We start from the raw sequence: 21,423 nt of genomic DNA, 5'->3' as shown, positions 1-21,423 counted from the left end.
AAATTTTGCCAGCGTTTCTTCTCCTGAGTCAGAAATTGACTTGGCAATGTGTTTGATTGCATAATAGTTCCAAGTCATGGTTCAGGTTTTTAAAACGCGGTAGCGGTTATATGTCCACATTTCTCAGGTCAAAAATGATTTCAGCGAAAACTGGCTGGTCTATCCAGGCATTTTTTAACTGAACTGTTTAAATAAGAATAACAACATAATTCGTGACTGCCGTCATAGTTCTATTTCGTGACTGAAATTTGAGAATGTCATTCGACGGATCAGCGGGTGCATGCTTTTAGTAAATATTTAGTTCGTATTAACCGACTGGGAGGTCTGTATTGGAGAATCTTGACCAATGTCGTGAGTACAGACCGAACGCAGTGAGATCTGTACACACGTCCTTGGTCAAGATTCTCAAGTACAGATCGACCAAGCTCGGTTAACAAGGTGTTTCTTTTAAATGGCCAAACAAGAAAACTTCATTCGCTGAAAGTCGCTTAATGTAGCCGCTTCGTTGTAGCTGCCATTTGCTTGCGAGTTGGCATGGAAAAATTTGGTCAGAACAAGGTCGAACTCACTGACAAATATGTTTTCAAATTCTCTAACTTCTTTTGTTGACTAACACAACTTCTTTTAAGTCGCTCTTAGTCTTCTATTGGGTGCTTTTTACTTCTGGACGTGCAAAAACTTCTCAACTTCTGGTATTTAGCTGTTGTTTTAATCTGTTGGCCTGAGTTGAACTTACATTTAACAAAGTTTGCTCTAGACGCCGCGGTCAATATCGATTTTAGCCAATCATATTAGTATATTTAGTGGTCCCCAGCCGTGTGGCACACGACCATATATAAGAAATAATATATTTAAAACAAGGAATTTCCTTTCCCGCCCTAAACGCTGCAAACTCATTTTAGCTGTAGTATAAAGCAGTTTTAGTGACACACTTAGTAAACGGTAAATATGATAACACCATTTGCTTTCAATAACAATGACTTTCAAGGTGCCAAAAATGACTGCATCGAAATGATTAATGGCCTGACTTATTAACTGATCAATTGATTGTCTATTTGTCTGCTTAGCACTATTGAAAAAACTTTCAGACACATCGCATGATTTCTTCCCAATGCAGAGTCTGTTATTAAACTTTAGCCGGCGGCAAAACCATTGAGGATCTTTGGAGCAGCATCAAAATTTTAGAATAGTTCTATTTCACTACTTCTTATTTACGAATAGCGCTACCTTTCATTTCTTCTATTTGATCAGAGAAGTTTGAGTGACTTTGCACGATTGGCCTTCAACTCAGGGAAGTAACCGTAGTAACAAGCAAACGGGGGCACTTGCCTCAGTCATTTGGTTCGTTTTTGTTGTTAAAAATCATCATAAACACACTAAATATCTACGAGGAGAATTTAACCAAAAACATTGCCTGAGTCATAATTTTTTTCTGGCGACGGCCCTGTAACTGCTTGCATTGCCTACTTTGATTTTAGTCAGCAAAATACAGTTAGCCCTTGTGTAAGAAACCAGACTAAATAATATCTTGATATTATTAGTGCAACCACCTATTTCTTATTTATGGTCAAGAGGAACCCTTACTCATAACTTTTCTATTCATTTATTCATAAGGTATGCTTGAACCGTGGCGGCTGATGTCGATCGACAATACCAAAAATATATTCTTGATTTTATGCATATTTTAAAGTTCTTTGTATCAGTCACTGATCAGTGGACAATTAAAAAAAAAAACTAATTGCTTGTGACCACCCTCTTACCCGCCCCCTCGAAAATGAAAACAACTAAACTATATATCAACTTTAATTTCTATTGACTCAGTGTTGTGGCCTTTGCATTGATCCGATAGAGGCTAGGGAAGCCTGGCGTTTGAAAACGTTCTGCATGGTCGCAGACGAAACCTGTGTCGAGTCACCTTAAGCGTGGAATGTTAAAGCATTTTTTTTAATCTACTGAATATCTTTTGTAGTCACAAGTAATAGTCGTCATCGAAACGAATTTCTAAACTTAGAATAGACATAAGAAAATGATAACTCTGAATACTTAAAATTAAAATGGATGTAAAATTGAAATACGGCTAAATTCCCCATTGTCTCTTTTATACGCATAGCTCACACACTGCGAAACTTATAGTTATTTTTCTCTTTTTGGTATCCAGGCTCGGTAACACGCGATGAAATCAAACGCGATTGTCCAACCTTTGGGGACAAGGTCTGCCCATTTGCCAAGCTAGCGGTGAAAGGTGCGGCTGGAAAGTGTCCTGCCTTTGCGAAAGAATGTCCGTTTGCAGGTTGCATGACCGTTGGAGAGTTTGAAGACAAGTTAGGCGAGATGCGTGAGAGGCACAAAAACTCGCCGAGCGCTAATTCCACTTCTCTCCAGTATCTCCGTGAGATTCACCGCACTGCCAAAGATAAGGAGGTCGATATTGGATCTGCTTGCCCTTTCTTTCAGACTAAGGGTGGCTGCCCCTTCGCCAAAGACACCAGTGGAAAGGCTATATTATCTCCTGACTACATTGTGGTATGTTTGTTTCATTTACGATTCCCTGAATGATATTTGAGTGAACAATTTTGTGCGGTACGTAACGAAGATCACTGTACAAATTTTCGTCACGAAAAATTTAATTGAGCAATGTAAAGATCACTTCAAAATTAACATATCACTTCAGACATGAATAGTCAATAAAGAAATAGAGATTTCATTTGTTAAATAAATGAATAAATAAAAAAAAAAATTAATAAATAAATAAATACGTCATATACATGCATATGTAGGCCAAGGTGACAAAATATGTACACCTAAAAATGAAGTCTCTAGTGGTATGTTTCTCGTATGCTTCAAAAGTTTAAACGTTAGTCAATTGAACAAGTTTATTTTTAGTAGTTTTTCAAATGCAATTGACATTAATCTCTTTTTAATGATATTCCCCGCATTAGACCTCCCTTGCGAGCTAGTTCCACTCCAATACCGAGAATACGAATGTGGTCTATTACAAAAACGTTTACGTACCTGATCATAATTTTTTCAATTTGTAATTTATTTTGTTCTATTCACCATAAGGCCCCTTATAGCGTCACCTTGAACGACACGATGTTCAAGTGTCCAGCATTTGGCAAAGGTGTGTGTCCATACGCTATCCTTGTCACCAAGTGCAAAGGCTTGGCTGGTAACTGCCCTGCTTTCAAAGAGGGCTGCCCATTCAAGAACTGCAAGAGCGTGGGCGAGTTCGTGGAGAAGCTGACTCAAATGCGAGATCAGATGAAGGATAGCACCAAGGGAAAAGAAGCTGCGGCGACGTTTTTCAAGGAGCTTCTTGCAGTCACCACGACTGCGCAGGGGAAGCTGGGTAATTGTCCTTTCAACGCGTATGCCTGCCCTTTCAGCCATGATGCTCAAGGCGAGCCTATCAGTTACTCCATGTAAGATGCATGGCAAGACCACGAGCAGTGGATAAACATGGATTTGACAAAAGCAAGCTTGAAACCCGGACTGACGATATCTTAGTAGTATTGATGTAAGCGTCGTTTCGCACTTTTCACATCTTATCACGAAATTCTTAGTCTTTTTCTTTGAAGCGTTGGAATAGATCCTTCTACGATTTTTGGGTGCCATCACTGATTGGGAGGCAATCAAAACAACAGTAAATTTACAGGTTTTTGCCAGACTTTTGGTTACTGTATCGTAGAAAACATACCCCTTGAATAATATATTTGGAGAAATCTTTAAGAAAAATGTAAACTTTCTTACATACCCTTCTTATTAAAATTTGCAGTTAGATTACACCCACGCTAGAGATCTCCAAAGCAGTCAACACTGCACTCACACGGGTGTTATCTTTTGTAATATCTGATAATTTCCTGATACACATGAGTGATACACCTTTGCAAAGCAGCTTGTGAAAATCCTACACCTCCGAGCCGAGTTAAAACTGTAATGTTTGCTGCATTCCTCCTGCTGTCACAGATGCTCTTAAAAATCATAGAAGGGTCTATTTTTGCTTTATTTTGGTAGTATTTTTGGCTGTACTATAAAGCCTGTAGTTCATATTAAAGCTCAGAAAAAGAAGAAAGCTTGATGATGTTATGCGTTGATCTGAGTCTTCACCGAGATTGCTTTCTTAAATATCCTATATAAAAGCTACGGATGGCCTCCCAGGGATTTTGGGGAACAAGGGAACATGATAATTTATTCCCAGGGAACAAGGGATATTTTTGGGGTTAATTAATTTTTGGAAACAAGAGATATCTTTACTATTAAAGAGAACTTTGACGAGAAAATTAGGGACCAATGGAATTTAGAACAAGGGAGAAAAAGTGAAATTTTTAAGGGATCAATGGAACATGCCAACCCCGCGCCCCCCTGCCCCCTGGGAGACTCTCACTAAGGGAAAATTATTTTCCGTTAAGTTCCAAAAGTAACGAGCCGAATGTAATGACCCTCCCACAATGGTGATAAACTTTGACGCCTGTTAGTAAATCCCAACATAGCGACACTCCAAGCTAACGACCACTAAAAGGCAGGGACCTCCCACGTAATTAGAAACGATGAAAATAGCAGATACAACAACCTGAAACAAATTGCAATTTTACATGTTTTAGAAAACGTTTTATTGTCTTCGGCAAAATTTCCTTCTTTCCTCACACGGTATGTGGAGAATATATTTTCATCTTATTGACCCAGTTATCCTGGGCTTTGGCTTTTGGTTTTGAACCTGGTTAGGATGGGGGGGGGGGGGGAGCGTTTTGTCCCCCCAGCCCATTGTTTCAAAGAGTGCTCACTTATGATTATAGTATGAATAAGTGATAAACATGTGTCAATCATGATGTCATACCTCGGGTAAATGACAGCATAGTTTTAGAATGTCCGCCATCTTGGATTTCAAGCGTTGTGGATATACCGGAGTCTAAGTTAGTCTAATGTGCTTGCATACTAGATTCTAGTTCGTCTTGTGTGATCGTCCAGGTGAGGTTACTTCTGATAAGAACTCTTGTTGGTGACTGACGTTTCGACAACCTGTGCGCAAGTCATCTTCATATTTGTTTCCTTCATTTAAAGTGGCATGCCTGTGAACTAGCTAGGTGTAGCTAAGCGCATTGACCACCATAAACAGCAACATTTGAACAACATATTTTTTTTTCAGAACCAAGTGAATATTTTTCGTCAGTCGATGATGTTATGAGTCTGGTCCGTTGAAAGTGATTGGTCAGTTTAGCCATGATAGTATTGGCAAAAAGACGTGTGTGAAGTTTATCAGCAGTCTGTGGTCGGTTCTACCAAGTTTCGATCCGTCTATTGTTAGTCAAATTAAGTCGGTCGAGGTATGTTTGACGGTTTTGTTTATGTCGTGAATAATTCGCTCGTAGAGGGTCCACAATAGGGTTCTCAGATCCCACTTTCCCGCCCATTTTCTTCCTGTTAATCCCACCATCCCGCCCTTTTTTACCTGGAAATCCCAATCCCGCCTACTTTTCAAGGACGTTTCTGGGTTAATTATTAATTTTTTAAATTAATAATTAATTTAGTTATTGACACAAACTTTTTAAAACAAGATATTGCATAAAAAGATCGCAAAAGAATTCAGTGGGTAGCAGATAAGTAAGAACAAATGATTACAACGTTTCTTTCTGTGAATGGTTTACTGTTTTGTTTCCTTTTGTCCACGTATCAGTGAAAGAAAAAGATTGTTCATTCCCATATTCCAGAGATGTCTCGTGAACACACTTGACAGTTTCTTTCAAAGCTTTCAGCGTCTTCACTTTACTTGAAATCTGGGCTCAGAACTTTTCTTTCCGAATGAAGGCATTCCTGCTCGCACATCCTTTTCGTAATATGGTCTACTATATGGTGACGCAATTCGTAATGTCGCATACTTTGTTCGGTAAATCACTATCACCGCCATCCGGTGTGGCCATCCTGGCCAAAACAAGCCAAGCGCTTTGGAAAAGGTCAAGAGACTAGAAAAACTAGAAAGGATCGGGAGGTCAAGGTTACAGACGCAAGCATCGAAAATGTCGGAAATGGACGATAGTTTGACAGAACCTGACAGAGTACCGAGCGGTTGCTATTCATTACTTGAAACCTGACACAGCTATATGGTTCGTTTCTGCCAGCTTGTGGTTTTTGCGCTGGTCAATAACAATTTATGAAGTCACGTAAGAATTGAAATCCCGCATCCCGCTCTGCTCCCCTTGCTAATCCCGCATCCCAATCCCATAAAAACATGAAATCCCGCTCCCGCTCGACATTGTAATTCCCGCTTCTCGCCCCTGTTTTCAGCTCAAATCCCAAATATCACGGCGAAAAAAAGCCAAATCCCGCATCCCGCCAAACCTACTGGGAACCCTCTGTAAGCTGCCGGTAGTTATTGACATCTGTTAAGAGGCGTTTGTTCTTAAAGTTAGCGTACCAGCTTTCCAAGGTTAAGCGTTCAGTAGAGTTCCAGTCAATTTTTTGGTTTGTCAGTTGATGATATTCTCTTGTGTTCACCAATAATGTGATTGTTGGCATCACCCTTTCTCGTTGCTTGTTTGTGTTCAGTCAGTCTCTCGACTGCCAAGCTTCCTAAATCGGTGAGACTGACACAAGAACATTAACAAGGGACTGACTGATGAACACAAATGAGCACCAAATCCAGCATTCCAGATCCAAGATGGTGGACAAACAACAACAGTAACATCTTTATATTTCTCATTACAAATATAGTTATCGTTATATGACGTCATAGCCATATCATCTTTGCAGGGCAAGCTAGGCTATCTACTAAAAGCATACATTTTTCATATGTCTTATTAAAACACCAACACCGCAGGATACACAAAGCGGCTTGGGCATCACCAGACCTGCAGACAGAGAATCAGATTGATCACATGTGCATCGGGAAGAGATTCCGAAGAACTCTTCAAGATGTGCGTGTCAAGCGAGGGGCAGATGTGGCTTGAGACCACCATCTCCTGGTTGCACAGTTGAAGCGCAAACTGAGCAGGAACTTGACAGGGAGAACAAACCAACGCTTGGGGTACAACACCTTTCTTCTGAATGATACCAACAAGCGGGAGGAACTGAGCATCACACTCTCCAATAAGTTCCAGGTACTGCAAGAGCTGATGGAAGAGGAAACCATTGACGTAAGGTGGCAGAGAGTGAAAGGAGCAGTCACATCGACATACAATGAAGTGCTGGGTCTGAGGAACCCCAACCACAACGGGTAGGTTTCCACAGAGACACTGAAGAAGATTGTGGAAAGAAAAGCAAAGAAGGCGGCTGTTAACAACAGCCGAGCACAAACTGCAAAAGCAAAGGCGCAAGAGCAGTACAAAGGGGTGAACTGACTTATAACTTAGTTTGTCTCTATCTTTCTTTTTGTTCCAGGAGGTGATGACCTCAGCAACGGAGGGCTCCAGGCAGACATCAAGCAAGCAACGACCTGACAAATGTCTTACAATTGTGAAATATCAAATGCTTTGTTGATTTTGGCCCCGGGGTGGGGGGGGGGGGGGAGACTCTCCTATAAAAAGGAAGGGGATGCTCATCGGAAATTTTGAAAAGAATCCCTAGGAGGTACCAAGATCCTGTTTTGTGGCCGAATTAGTAAGTAAGTGAATTGTGGGCGAATTGTGGGCGTGGCTTGAAATGTTCTCACCTTGGTGAGTTACCAATTCTAAAACACAACATTATCTCCTGTCATAGTCTTTCGCCTAACTACCCTAAAAGGAACCGGGAAAGCTCCTCTGCGGACCTTTTGAGGTACCAAAACCACTTTTTAACCCCTAAAAGGTACTACAAGCAACCCGGTCCTTTTTACATGGGAGTCTCTCCCTGGGATTTTGCTTTATGTCATGTCTGAGAAAGACATTTTTTTTAATAGTATTTCAACCGAAAGTGGGCAACTTTCCATTTTTAAAGTTTTAAAACGTTCTTCGTAATGCAATAAATCGATTCATTTGGTTTTCAATTAACCGACATAGCATTTTAACTCACGAACCTTAGTTATGAGAGAGTGATTATATTAATAGAGCAATTTCGATATATTAAAATTCAGCCTAACAAAATAGACCTCAGCACGAGGCTCTGGGGAATAAACCCCACAAACTCTGTAGTTATTCTCGGGAGCCTCGTGCTGAGGTCTAAATGTTTAGACCTCAGCACGAGGCTCCCGAGAATAACTACAGAGTTTGTGGGGTTTATTCCCCAGAGCCTCGTGCTGAGGTCTATTTTGTTAGGCTGAATTTTAATATATCGAAATTGGTCAATTACTGGAATTCAGTTATTTAAACAAATGTATTTTCGCATTCATGAAGTCCTTTTTTTATTTCACTTTTATTCAACACTTTGATTTTTCTTCACCAGTCCCTTTCCGAAGGTTAGACATGATGGCTGATGTGTTCAGGATGACCAAGGTCTTGACCTGATTGAACTGAAACCAAACAAAAAACCTTACCCCACCTAAATACCATAAAGCAACGACTCCTGCAATCAACGTCAAAAAATTGTAGTTCAACAGCTTATGGTATCTGAACAACTTTCCCCCCAACCACCGACCACACCGTCCAGACATAAAGAGATGTCAGGCTGGCCTGGTCAACTGGAATGAAATTCAAGAATTAAAACCAAAATTTTGCTACACAAAGTTGCATCATAGCCTCGCTGATAATTGCGACTTTTGTAATAAATGCACACAAGGCAAAAATTATGCCATTTTGGCCACTGTTGCAAAAGCAAAGCTATTTTGTCAAAAAACTTTTCATCCCAGTTACCTGGGCTGAGGTGTTCATACAGGAAAATTTCCATCCTGGGTTTTCACCCCAGTTGTAGAAACCGAGATCTTGGTAACCAGGCTGGCCTGCCTTCTCATGTGAAGTCAACATATCCAAATTTTAACAAAGGGTATAGGAGTGAGGCAAGATCTCATGAGACTGGTCAACTGGGCTAATATGAAGAGGCCCTAATACTGGTTGTTTGTACGAAAATATCTTGCTGTTTTCCTTAACTGTGGTTCTATTGTAGATTGCCAGTTAAGACAAGAGTGTCACACCATGCATTTCCAGGGGTTTGATTAACTTCCTATCATGAGTGACCACATCAAATCGCGATTACCAAGAATTACTGATGGTGGGCCTGTTTGATTTTTTGGGGGGTTTATAAAGCAACAACAACTTTTATTAACACTATTAGAATACTAATAACCTTTTACTGACTGAGTGCGAGGGCTGTACTGGGGAATATTGGCCCAAGGTCATGGCAGTACAAATGGTCTGCAGAAAGGTCTCCGTGAAAACAACCATGGCCAATATTCCCCAGAACGGCTCAAGCAAATTAGGTTAGTAAGTAGCTTATTATATGGCACTCCTGCCTCAACTATTCTGGCTTTTGAAAGCAATAAATACACGGCTGATGACCATTTCCATGGAAACAGTCCATATGGCAAAATCCAGACCAAAAAAGAACCAATCAGAGGCTCAGATTAACCTCCACATTACCTTGCCATATAACAACTGTTATTTATTTTAAGTATCAAATCTTGCAAGTCCTAATTAGTTAACATGTAGGTGGTAACTAAGATTTGATCTAATGGTATGCTTTCTTTTCCACTAATTTTCTAGTCTGTCATAGAACCTTTGCAAAAATGGCATGTAAATTTGAATAACAATACCTATTCATCCTAAGCCTCACATTCATGTGAAAAATCCTTTGACTGAAAACATCAGTACAAGGCTAAGGATGTATAAAGTAGTGTTCACATTTAGGCACCATTTATGCAAAGGGTCTATTAAGGGGTGTGATATTCAGGTGACCTTCTAGCAGAGTGAAAAAATTAATGGTCTATTGTACTTTGTTTTCAATAGTCAGCACTGTAAATATATGTAGCACAGCCTTGACCCTTTAATAAATAATATTATAGAAAACAGCACAACATTGCCAGCCTCTTTACAGTGTGTAAATGTGCATGTATACACATGCCATAAGACATCGTATATAAACAATAGCCTCCATTTGGGGAGAAAAAAATGCTCAGATATTTGTCCATGGATATTATCTGTGCCGAGAAGGGAACAGTTTTCCTCAAGCTGCGCTCTCAGAAAACTGTGAGCTTTGAGGAACAGATAATGTCCAAGGACAAATATCCGAGCATATTTTCAAAGTCAAATGGAGGCTATTGTGTTTATTATCCTTCAAATATTTTTTGAAACACGTGCAGTTTTGAAAACTGGGGACTATTTTCAGATATCCTCCAGTTTTAGCTGGGGAATATTTGGTCAAATGATGCGTTTAGACCAATCGCGCGCAAGCGAAAATACTTAATGGATTATAAAGGTATGTAACATCTTGTTGCTTTATGAGATCTGAAGCATCAATTTACACTACTGTACCACTTTCAGTTTCTTGGCAAAGGAAAGCCAGTATTGATTTAAAACATTCATCATTAAAACCAGGTACATCATCACCTGCATCCAAAATCTCATAAAGTACTGGTCTGACTTTGGAAGCTGATTTCTCAAAAAGATTCATGCTATGAGAGGCCCAGGCACAGTTCTTTATTCCAGAGTCCTCCTGAAAAGATAGCGTATTAAGTTGGTAACACATCAGAGTAAACTGGATTCCATCAGTAATCACACACTTTGTGACAAGGGGAGTTTCCAGATGCTCTCCCATTTTGACACCGCTATCCATTGCCAAGGCAACCAATGAGCCAAACATGCTCATAATTCCAAAAGCTTGCTGCTGCTCATAAGTCAATTTATTAACATTCGTCAAAAACAGAGTGTGGTTGTGTGAGTACTTGTTAAAAGAACTGTTCTGAAAGCCTGGGATGTTCCTCAAATGGACGATGGGATGGCGGAACACGCCTATGCTGTACGTATCAAAGGGACCAGGGAGTTTCTCCACAGTAGTTCTTTCAATATCTATCAGAATATAAATGATACAAAATGTTACTACAGTAATCAAGACTAGGAATGGAGGAAACGCTTTCAACATCAATAGTCAACTGTCTCCAAGGTCAACTCAGAAGACAACAAAATTTATGTCATCATGTTAGTTGGTAGTGCCTCATACATGTAAATTAGTTACAGCTTCCCTGAGGGCCAAGCATCAAAAATTGGCTTTCTTTGCACCATGTAAATATGCGATACATTGGTGACGTCACCTAGAAATATTAGCTGCTGGGTTTTTTGTGATTTATTGCCTGGAAATTTGAATTATGACAAAAAAAAAAGTGTTTGTACACAAAAATCTTCCCTATTAATATTGCACATGTATACGTGTATGTAGCAGAAGAAAATCGGATTACTTTTCTGGGCAGTTACTGCTACGAGATTTTAAATACACTGCCATGTCAACAAGATCACTAATAATCACTGCAAAGAATTACTTACCTTGCTCAAATAAAGGAATTCTTTGCTTTGTCCATATGACATACGCTGGTTGCTGATCCAACTGATAAAAATTGTGGTGCCTCACCCAGTGAATCCTGATCTTGGGTTTAAAATCGAGAAAGCAATCACTCAAATGAAGGAAACGATCCGAAAATGACCAACCAAACCTCAGCAAATCTTGCAGAACTCCCAGCCTAATTTCCTCGCCTTTCTGTTCAAATCTATGATTCCGGCTTTTGCCTTCTTTGCGAAAAGCATAATTTTGCAGGACGGATTTCTTAAATTTGTTCTTAAGAGTAACATATTCTTCATCATCGAAAAATGTGTCTACGTTCGAGAAGGGAGCTGGGAGCCCTTCGAATAACTTGGTTTTAGTAAGCCACTGGTATTTCGAGGAGGCATCAAACGCGCTTGTAATTGATGGGTGCACTATAAAAGCCTTTGCAATAACGTGGGGTGGAACTATCAACGGAACTCCAGTTTGGTGAGCTTCTTGTTTTTCTTTAGTGGCGACGGCACACTGTTGTCGGCGAGTGACCCGCAGTGTGTAGTGAAGAAGCTGCAATTTGTTTCCAACACGTTGTTCTAGCAAACGGGCGGCCATATTGGTTCCACAGCTGAGCCAGCGATATGCGAGAAGCAAAACCCGCTGAAGTTTTTGTTACACAACGCTTAAAAACGGAAAAACGCGTTGTGTGACAACTAAAGTGCAGGAATGTCAGTCAAAGGGTTTGGTTCTTTTCTCAACCATCAGATAACAGTTATCAGCTGGGCCAGGAGGTGGGGAAAGTAACAAACTTTTATGCAGGAGAGGAGGGGGGGGTGGTTGGGGGGAGCTTCTCCCTGGCCCTTGGGTCCAAACCCTTAACCTTTTATGTAACATTTTTGACGGAAAAGTTAACCTTTTCATATACCTTCTACAGAAGATGCCCCTCCCCCTTTCAGTCTCCTACAGTACACTTTTACCGATCCTCAAAAATTGTCCCACGGAAATTTTTCTACCTAAAAAAAGTCCACAAAAAATTTCTACCTTAAAAAAATTTCCCAAATAATCAAAAGGCGTTACTAAGAACTTCCTTATCACTGATACCAACTGTAAAAGATATTTTGAAATCATCTTTTAAATACCTAAACCATCCTATCCATTTAGATAACTCCAACCTGAAAAAGGAGACTCTCCGTATAATCCAATATAGGGAGTACCGGTACCCCGCAGGCAGCTGACAAGTTTTCATGAATTGTCAGCTTAGTGGTTTTGCCATTTTGGCTGCAAGGTACATGTATCATAGGGTTCAATGAAAAGATAGCTAGATCTTGAAAGTTTACACTGAGGATATAGATTTTAGATTTTGCTATGATTTGGATTAGTTATGGCACTCATTGACAGCTAAGCAGCATCATTTAAGTATACTTCCGTGGTCTTCCCTTAACGAAGAAGTGCTTCAAGACTTTATTTTTAACCAGATTTTCAGTACTTTATAAAAGTAGAACTTTCGTATAGGTTACGCGGCAAAAAATGACCGCAACAAAGCCTTTTTTGTTGTAGTTTAGCGCGTCCTAATCTGTATCCCAGCGGAGAAATGAAAATAATCGGGAAATTTCGACTTTCCAATCTACAGAAGAACCTTATCTCACGCGTACAGCATGAACTTGTGGTGTTGCCACGTTTTTGTGATCTGTTTTTTTTTTTTTTTTTTTTTTCTTTGTTTCTGATCAAAACAGCACTCTTATGACACGTGACAGCAGGAAGTTGTGGTTATATCTCAAACCGCTAGTCATATGCACATCACGTGTCTGTCTTCGTTCACCCAGGGCTCGAGAATGTTCTCAACAACTTGAAGGGGTAATTATCAAACACAAATTGAAATCAAGGACTAACGCATTTTTCGATAAAACCGTCCCTATCGTTTATTTCGTACTTGGGTTTTTGTACGCGGCGTTTATTTGAACCAGCTGGTTTGTTTTTTTTACTTTTCCAGCCTGGTTATTACAAGGTACTCTAATTTGACAAACGCCCCGTGGCACCATACGTTATGCTAATTATACCGCAAATTAATACTTAATGGAACTTATTTGCGACTCTAGGGAGACCCAGCGTTCATTCCTGCCCGAGGTTTAATTTTATAAAATTTGGGAATTGGTGATCTGCTGAACAAGGTTTTCGGCTTTATGCTGTTGCGCTTTCAGAAAAACGACTGAAAGTTTTCCCAGATTACGTAACACATCAAGTTCAGTCAATATGTCAAAATCAGACAAAACTGGTAAAGCGTTTAACGCATCGCTGCTGATTGACAGATTATTGCTAACCAGTCAAACCTGTTTCACGTGTCAGTCGTTAATTGTTTTGTTGGTTTGAATTTGCCTTAGAATTCAGTCACCGAGAAATTACAATCAGTTGAGTGAGTCAGTGGCAGAGTGGAATACGACGGCTCAAAGTAGTTGTGTTAAGTTTTGAATGACATTTTGAAGCCAGTTTACACCTTAACATGACTTTTTCAAGGCAAATAAGTCGGAATCAAGTAAGACGGAAGACAGGTTTTAAGTTAGGTACAGTATATGTTGTCTGAGCATTGAGACATTGAGGTTTTGTTCGTGGGTTTAATGATACGCCTTCTAAATGTTGAGATAATGTACTTTGATAAAAGAGTTCAACCGTGGTCTTAAAATTTTATTGAGTGTAATTCTCGCTTATGCTGCAATTGTATTTCTTGTGTTTTAATATAATTAAATCAGTAATTTATCAGTGGCGTTATTTTTCATCTTTATATTAGTCCACTCACAAAGTCATTTTTAAAGACTTACCATAACCTGACAAGAAATTGGGCAAAAAGGCAATAAGGCGTCTTGTCAGTTGGTTCTTGCAACTAAAATCTATGCAAGCACCTGTGCATTCACTTTATACCACACATACCAACTGAACTTAGCGCGAAAGACCCTCCACATTTGTATGTGACTGATCAAAGGATTCTTAATGCATAACAAATTTATGGGATCCTTCGATGTTGGAAGCTTATTCCCCAAAATTTGTTTAGATGAAAGTATTGAACCTGTCAAACTAGGGATCTAGTATATTGCACTGTAGTAAGATTTCTTCGAGCTATTCAGTGCAAAAGGATGGACGCTTAAGGTAGCTAACTGTTTCGAATTACTTCAAGGCAGTCAGTCTTTCTGTCTGAAAAAGAATTTCGCTGTTCGCCTCCCGTCCTTTCTTGCGCTACATGAAGACGTTGATCACGATTTGGACAATTTTCACGACAAAAGCAACCGGACTGACCCGGTATCGGGACGAATTTTATCTTCTCATCATATGGGGGATTTCAGCTCAGTGACCGAGATGAAAACGGCTTGAGACCAACTGTGACCGACATTAGAGAAAGACAATGTAAAGAAAGACTCTACACTGACAGGCCTTGTAAAAGAAGGCGGTTAAAATTCAGTTTCAGTTAAATTATTCACTCGTTTCTTTTATCATAGCTCAGCACCTTAAAGAGCTTCACTTAGAGAAACTCTGAAGGCTTTCTTTGTTTCTTTAAGAATTTTACAGCGTAAAGCATAGTTCAGCAAGTAACTCGACGCCAAGAGCACGTTAAAGAAATTGGTTAATTTTGTGATTGAGATCGTTTCATAGTGTAGATTTCGGCAAAACAGCTGATATAACCATGAAATTTATTTTTTCACTCTTAATGGAACTACGGTTTGCGCATCTCGAACAGTTAGTCTAAATTTTTCAAGTTCGTCGTTTGTAATCCGTGTTAACATTTTCCATCCTTAACGAATTGTTTCTTTATGGTTTATTATTAAATAAATCTGTAGTGTTTTTCTATCTTAGTAAACTACTATTTCCAGTTTTAATCTAACAGTAATTTTGTGCGTGGCCAAAATAACTCAAAATGCCGTGACTGAGGTCCTTTAATTCTCCAGATAAGAACACGTGATTACGCACGTGGAACATGAGAAATTTGCAACATCGTGTCGTTTTTTCTTATGTAACACATTCACGTGTTTTTGAAAATTGAAGGCTAGAAGAGGTTTGAAAAGTAATTACCGGAAATGGTGATTATCGTACACAGAATCAACAAGAACTCAGTAATTCAAAAGGTGCACAGCTAGAAACTGCTCTAAAAATGTGTTTATTTGTATTGAATGCCGTTAAAAGTTTCGAAAACTTGCGAAGCGAAGTTGTTCCATTGTAAAACAAAGAGACTAATTGTCGATTCTTTGGGTTTTTCTACCGAAACATCTGAAAGTGTAGCTTTTTTCCGGGGGTACTCCCAGAGAGATTGGGTACGGGTGTTTGGCCCGCTTCACAAAACCCTTACCCTATTTAAGAGAAAATCCGTGATTTTCCCTACCCCATTTATGACCTGACCAAAAATTTGAAAAACGCTATTGAAGACGTTAGCCTTAAATCAATACCCTGTTTCAGACCTGCCCTCTAATTAGTTCCCTAGACAGACACACACTCTCTCTTAGTGACAATGATGAAAAAAGTAGCTTCTTTTGGCAAAATAAAAAGCGATTCAAGACTAGAGTGGAAAACCATACCTTATTTGGGACCAAAATGGCCAAACCTGATACCTATTTCTGAGCAAACGGCTAAAAACCCATACCTTTTAGGGCTGCATATACACATATAGCCCATATTAAAGAGTAGCCCTCACCCCTCCCCCCCCCCCCCCCCCCACCATCTCGAAGCTAGATTTAGTAACACATACTGGCAAAATGGTATAACGCTGCTGATTGGAAGACGAATGATGATTTCATACCCGTCCAACTGGTTTTCAATTGTCAATCATCCTTTGTTTTCTTGCTTCGGATCGGCTTTAGAATTTCTTCCAGGTGAAATGACAATCATTCGAGTTAGTCAGTTACAGAGTTAACTACGACGGCTCAAAGAGAGTCTCACATTCGAGTAAAAATTTGTTAAAACGCTTTTCTGCCCGGCATGGCTCTTTCAAAACAGGTAAGTTTGCATGCAATCAATAGGAATTCTTAAGGTTGTCGTTTTAATAATCAGCTGGTAATGAGTAGCACCCAAAGGCAAACTGTTGCGGCACTCCTTAAATTCGGTGTTAAGAATACTAGCTAATACTTAACTTGAGAACCAAGTACTTATCTTGTGTTAAAATAAAATATAAAGCGGAAAATTAAATTTCCCTTATCCTTAAAATAGTGCAGCATTTATTTCTGGCCTTTTGATATCATTAAATCAAGGATTCACGGTTTGCAGTGTTGCTCTACAGTTCACTGACGCTGCAACTTATATAAGTAACTTTTTGTTTTCCTTTGACAGACTTGAGACAGCTTTAACCATTTAAAAAAATATCTCAATTTAACAAACAGCTTTACCTTTGCCTATAGAGTGAGCAATAGGTGTCGGACAAATTTTGCCAGCGTTTCTTCTCCTGAGTCAGAAATTGACTTGGCAATGTGTTTGATTGCATAATAGTTCCAAGTCATGGTTCAGGTTTTTAAAACGCGGTAGCGGTTATATTTCCACATTTCTCAGGTCAAAAATGATTTCAGTGAAAACTGGCTGGTCTATCCAGGCATTTTTTAACTGAACTGTTTAAATAAGAATAACAACATAATTCCTGACTGCCGTCATAGTTCTATTTCGTGACTGAAATTTGAGAATGTCATTCGACGGATCAGCGGGTGCATGCTTTTAGTAAATATTTAGTTCTTATTAACCGACTGGGAGGTCTGTATTGGAGAATCTTGACCAATGTCGTGAGTACAGACCGAACGCAGTGAGATCTGTACACGCGTCCTTGGTCAAGAGTCTCAAGTACAGACCGGCCAAGCTCGGTTAACAAGGTGTTTCTTTTAAATGGCCAAACAAGAAAACTTCATTCGCTGAAAGTCGCTTAATGTAGCCGCTTCGTAGTAGCTGCCATTTGCTTGCGAGTTGGCATGGAAAAATTTGGTCAGAACAAGGTCGAACTCACTGACAAATATGTTTTCAAATTCTCTAACTTCTTTTGTTGACTAACACAACTTCTTTTAAGTCGCTCTTAGTCTTCTATTGGGTGCTTTTTACTTCTGGACGTGCAAAAACTTCTCAACTTCTGGTATTTAGCTGTTGTTTTAATCGGTTGGCCTGAGTTGAACTTACATTTAACAAAGTTTGCTCTAGACGCCGCGGTCAATATCGATTTTAGCCAATCATATTAGTATATTTAGTGGTCCCCAGCCGTGTGGCACACGACCATATATAAGAAATAATATATTTAAAACAAGGAATTTCCTTTCCCGCCCTAAACGCTGCAAACTCATTTTAGCTGTAGTATAAAGCAGTTTTAGTGACACACTTAGTAAACGGTAAATATGATAACACCATTTGCTTTCAATAACAATGACTTTCAAGGTGCCAAAAATGACTGCATCGAAATGATTAATGGCCTGACTTATTAACTGATCAATTGATTGTCTATTTGTCTGCTTAGCACTATTGAAAAAACTTTCAGACACATCGCATGATTTCTTCCCAATGCAGAGTCTGTTATTAAACTTTAGCCGGCGGCAAAACCATTGAGGATCTTTGGAGCAGCATCAAAATTTTAGAATAGTTCTATTTCACTACTTCTTATTTACGAATAGCGCTACCTTTCATTTCTCCTATTTGATCAGAGAAGTTTGAGTGACTTTGGACGATTGGCCTTCAACTCAGGGAAGTAACCGTAGTAACAAGCAAACGGGGGCACTTGCCTCAGTCATTTGGTTCGTTTTTGTTGTTAAAAATCATCATAAACACACTAAATATCTACGAAGAGAATTTAACCAAAAACATTGCCTGAGTCATAATTTTTTTCTGGCGACGGCCCTGTAACTGCTTGCATTGCCTACTTTGATTTTAGTCAGCACAATACAGTTAGCCCTTGTGTAAGAAACCAGACTAAATAATATCTTGATATTATTAGTGCAACCACCTATTTCTTATTTATGGTCAAGAGGAACCCTTACTCATAACTTTTCTATTCATTTATTCATAAGGTATGCTTGAACCGTGGCGGCTGATGTCGATCGACAATACCAAAAATATATTCTTGATTTTATGCATATTTTAAAGTTCTTTGTATCAGTCACTGATCAGTGGACAATTAAAAAAAAAAACTAATTGCTTGTGACCACCCTCTTACCCGCCCCCTCGAAAATGAAAACAACTAAACTATATATCAACTTTAATTTCTATTGACTCAGTGTTGTGGCCTTTGCATTGATCCGATAGAGGCTAGGGAAGCCTGGCGTTTGAAAATGTTCTGCATGGTCGCAGACGAAACCTGTGTCGAGTCACCTTAAGCGTGGAATGTTAAAGCATTTTTTTTAATCTACTGAATATCTTTTGTAGTCACAAGTAATAGTCGTCATCGAAACGAATTTCTAAACTTAGAATAGACATAAGAAAATGATAACTCTGAATACTTAAAATTAAAATGGATGTAAAATTGAAATACGGCTAAATTCCCCATTGTCTCTTTTATACGCATAGCTCACACACTGCGAAACTTATAGTTATTTTTCTCTTTTTAGTATCCAGGCTCGGTAACACGCGATGAAATCAAACGCGATTGTCCAACCTTTGGGGACAAGGTCTGCCCATTTGCCAAGCTAGCGGTGAAAGGTGCGGCTGGAAAGTGTCCTGCCTTTGCGAAAGAATGTCCGTTTGCAGGTTGCATGACCGTTGGAGAGTTTGAAGACAAGTTAGGCGAGATGCGTGAGAGGCACAAAAACTCGCCGAGCGCTAATTCCACTTCTCTCCAGTATCTCCGTGAGATTCACCGCACTGCCAAAGATAAGGAGGTCGATATTGGATCTGCTTGCCCTTTCTTTCAGACTAAGGGTGGCTGCCCCTTCGCCAAAGACACCAGTGGAAAGGCTATATTATCTCCTGACTACATTGTGGTATGTTTGTTTCATTTACGATTCCCTGAATGATATTTGAGTGAACAATTTTGTGCGGTACGTAACGAAGATCACTGTACAATTTTCGTCACGAAAAATTTAATTGAGCAATGAAAAGATCACTTCAAAATTAACATATCACTTCAGACATGAATAGTCAATAAAGAAATAGAGATTTCATTTGTTAAATAAATGAATAAATAAAAAATAAATAAATAAATACGTCATATACATGCATATGTAGGCCAAGGTGACAAAATATGTGACAAATTCAAAGTCTCTAGTGGTATGTTTCTCGTATGCTTCAAAAGTTTAAACGTTAGTCAATTGAACAAGTTTATTTTTAGTAGTTTTAGTTACTGCAAAAGTTGGTAATACACCTGATTCCAAAATGGCCGCCATTTTAGTATTCTTTTGTTTACTTGAAAATGAGCCCTTGTTGCCTCGTTTAAGGGAAAATATTCTTTTGTATTTCGAGTTTAAGAGCGAGGCAAAAAGGGCTCATTTGCAAGTAAATAAAAGAATACTTAAATGGCGGCCATTTTGGAATAACGTGTATAGGCCACATTCGTAACCTCGGTATTGGACTGGAACTAGCTTGCAAGTGAGGCTAAAGCGGGGGGGGGGGGGTCTTTTCAAATGCAATTGACATTAATCTCTTTTTAATGATATTCCCCGCATTAGACCTCCCTTGCGAGCTAGTTCCACTCCAACACCGAGAATACGAATGTGGTCTATTACAAAAACGTTTACGTACCTGATCATAATTTTTTCAATTTGTAATTTATTTTGTTCTATTCACCATAAGGCCCCTTATAGCGTCACCTTGAACGACACGATGTTCAAGTGTCCAGCATTTGGCAAAGGTGTGTGTCCATACGCTATCCTTGTCACCAAGTGCAAAGGCTTGGCTGGTAACTGCCCTGCTTTCAAAGAGGGCTGCCCATTCAAGAACTGCAAGAGCGTGGGCGAGTTCGTGGAGAAGCTGACTCAAATGCGAGATCAGATGAAGGACAGCACCAAGGGAAAAGAAGCTGCGGCGACGTTTTTCAAGGAGCTTCTTGCAGTCACCACGACTGCGCAGGGGAAGCTGGGTAATTGTCCTTTCAACGCGTATGCCTGCCCTTTCAGCCATGATGCTCAAGGCAAGCCTATCAGTTACTCCATGTAAGATGCATGGCAAGACCACGAGCAGTGGATAAACATGGATTTGACAAAAGCAAGCTTGGAACCCGGACTGACGATATCTTGGTAGTATTGATGTAAGCGTCGTTTCGCACTTTTCACATCTTATCACGAAATTCTTAGTCTTTTTCTTTGAAGCGTTGGAATAGATCCTTCTACGATTTTTGGGTGCCATCACTGATTGGGAGGCAATCAAAACAACAGTAAATTTACAGGTTTTTGCCAGACTTTTGGTTACTGTATCGTAGAAAACATACCCCTTGAATAATATATTTGGAGAAATCTTTAAGAAAAATGTAAACTTTCTTACATACCCTTCTTATTAAAATTTGCAGTTAGATTACACCCACGTTAGAGATCTCCAAAGCAGTCAACACTCACACGGGTGTTATCTTTTGTAATATCTGATAATTTCCTGATACACATGAGTGATACACCTTTGCAAAGCAGCTTGTGAAAATCCTACACCTCCGAGCCGAGTTAAAACTGTAATGTTTGCTGCATTCCTCCTGCTGTCACAGATGCTCTTAAAAATCATAGAAGGGTCTATTTTTGCTTTATTTTGGTAGTATTTTTGGCTGTACTATAAAGCCTGTAGTTCATATTAAAGCTCAGAAAAAGAAGAAAGCTTGATGATGTTATGCGTTGATCTGAGTCTTCACCGAGATTGCTTTCTTAAATATCCTATATAAAAACTAAGGATGGCCTCCCAGGGATTTTGGGGAACAAGAGAACATGATAATTTATTCCCAGGGAACAAGGGATATTTTTGGGGTTAATTAATTTTTGGAAACAAGAGATATCTTTACTATTAAAGAGAACTTTGACGAGAAAATTAGGGACCAATGGAATTTAGAACAAGGGAGAAAAAGTGAAATTTTTAAGGGATCAATGGAACATGCCAACCCCGCGCCCCCCTGCCCCCTGGGAGACTCTCACTAAGGGAAAATTATTTTCC

The 21,423-nt window shown here is 39.4% G+C and overlaps 3 protein-coding genes across 4 annotated transcripts; 2 read left to right on the top strand and 1 right to left on the bottom strand.

Moving 5' to 3' along the window:
- The first annotated feature begins 2,155 nt into the window (after positions 1–2,155).
- LOC149107716 (uncharacterized) lies at positions 2,156–4,072 on the top strand. Its single transcript, XM_089295815.1, has 2 exons — positions 2,156–2,523; positions 3,064–4,072. The coding sequence occupies exons 1-2, from the start codon at positions 2,296–2,298 to the stop codon at positions 3,424–3,426; spliced, it is 591 nt and encodes a 196-aa protein (XP_089151941.1). The 5' UTR covers positions 2,156–2,295; the 3' UTR covers positions 3,427–4,072.
- A 4,211-nt stretch (positions 4,073–8,283) lies between these two features.
- On the bottom strand, positions 8,284–12,475 carry LOC149107715 (large ribosomal subunit protein mL37-like). Of its 2 annotated transcripts, XM_089295820.1 has the most exons (3): positions 11,376–12,475; positions 10,446–10,904; positions 8,284–8,416 (listed from the first exon to the last, which is right to left on the bottom strand). In XM_089295820.1, the coding sequence occupies exons 1-3, from the start codon at positions 11,977–11,979 to the stop codon at positions 8,364–8,366; spliced, it is 1,116 nt and encodes a 371-aa protein (XP_089151946.1). In that variant the 5' UTR covers positions 11,980–12,475; the 3' UTR covers positions 8,284–8,363. The 2 variants fall into 2 exon arrangements, with proteins under 2 accessions (XP_089151946.1, XP_089151945.1); XM_089295819.1 differs by having other exon boundaries at positions 8,284–10,904; positions 11,376–12,463.
- A 3,731-nt stretch (positions 12,476–16,206) lies between these two features.
- Positions 16,207–21,092, top strand: LOC110045335 (uncharacterized). The gene is made up of 3 exons (XM_089295808.1): positions 16,207–16,338; positions 18,909–19,280; positions 20,089–21,092. The coding sequence occupies exons 1-3, from the start codon at positions 16,321–16,323 to the stop codon at positions 20,449–20,451; spliced, it is 753 nt and encodes a 250-aa protein (XP_089151934.1). The 5' UTR covers positions 16,207–16,320; the 3' UTR covers positions 20,452–21,092.
- Positions 21,093–21,423: the final 331 nt, after the last annotated feature.

Source organism: Orbicella faveolata, unplaced genomic scaffold, assembly GCF_042242905.1.
Source record: "Orbicella faveolata isolate gen_17 unplaced genomic scaffold, um_ofav_v1 contig_26, whole genome shotgun sequence".
Lineage (NCBI taxonomy): Eukaryota > Metazoa > Cnidaria > Anthozoa > Scleractinia > Merulinidae > Orbicella > Orbicella faveolata.
The sequence above is the reverse complement of the archived record's forward strand: the minus strand, read 5'-3'. Positions and strand labels throughout refer to the sequence as shown.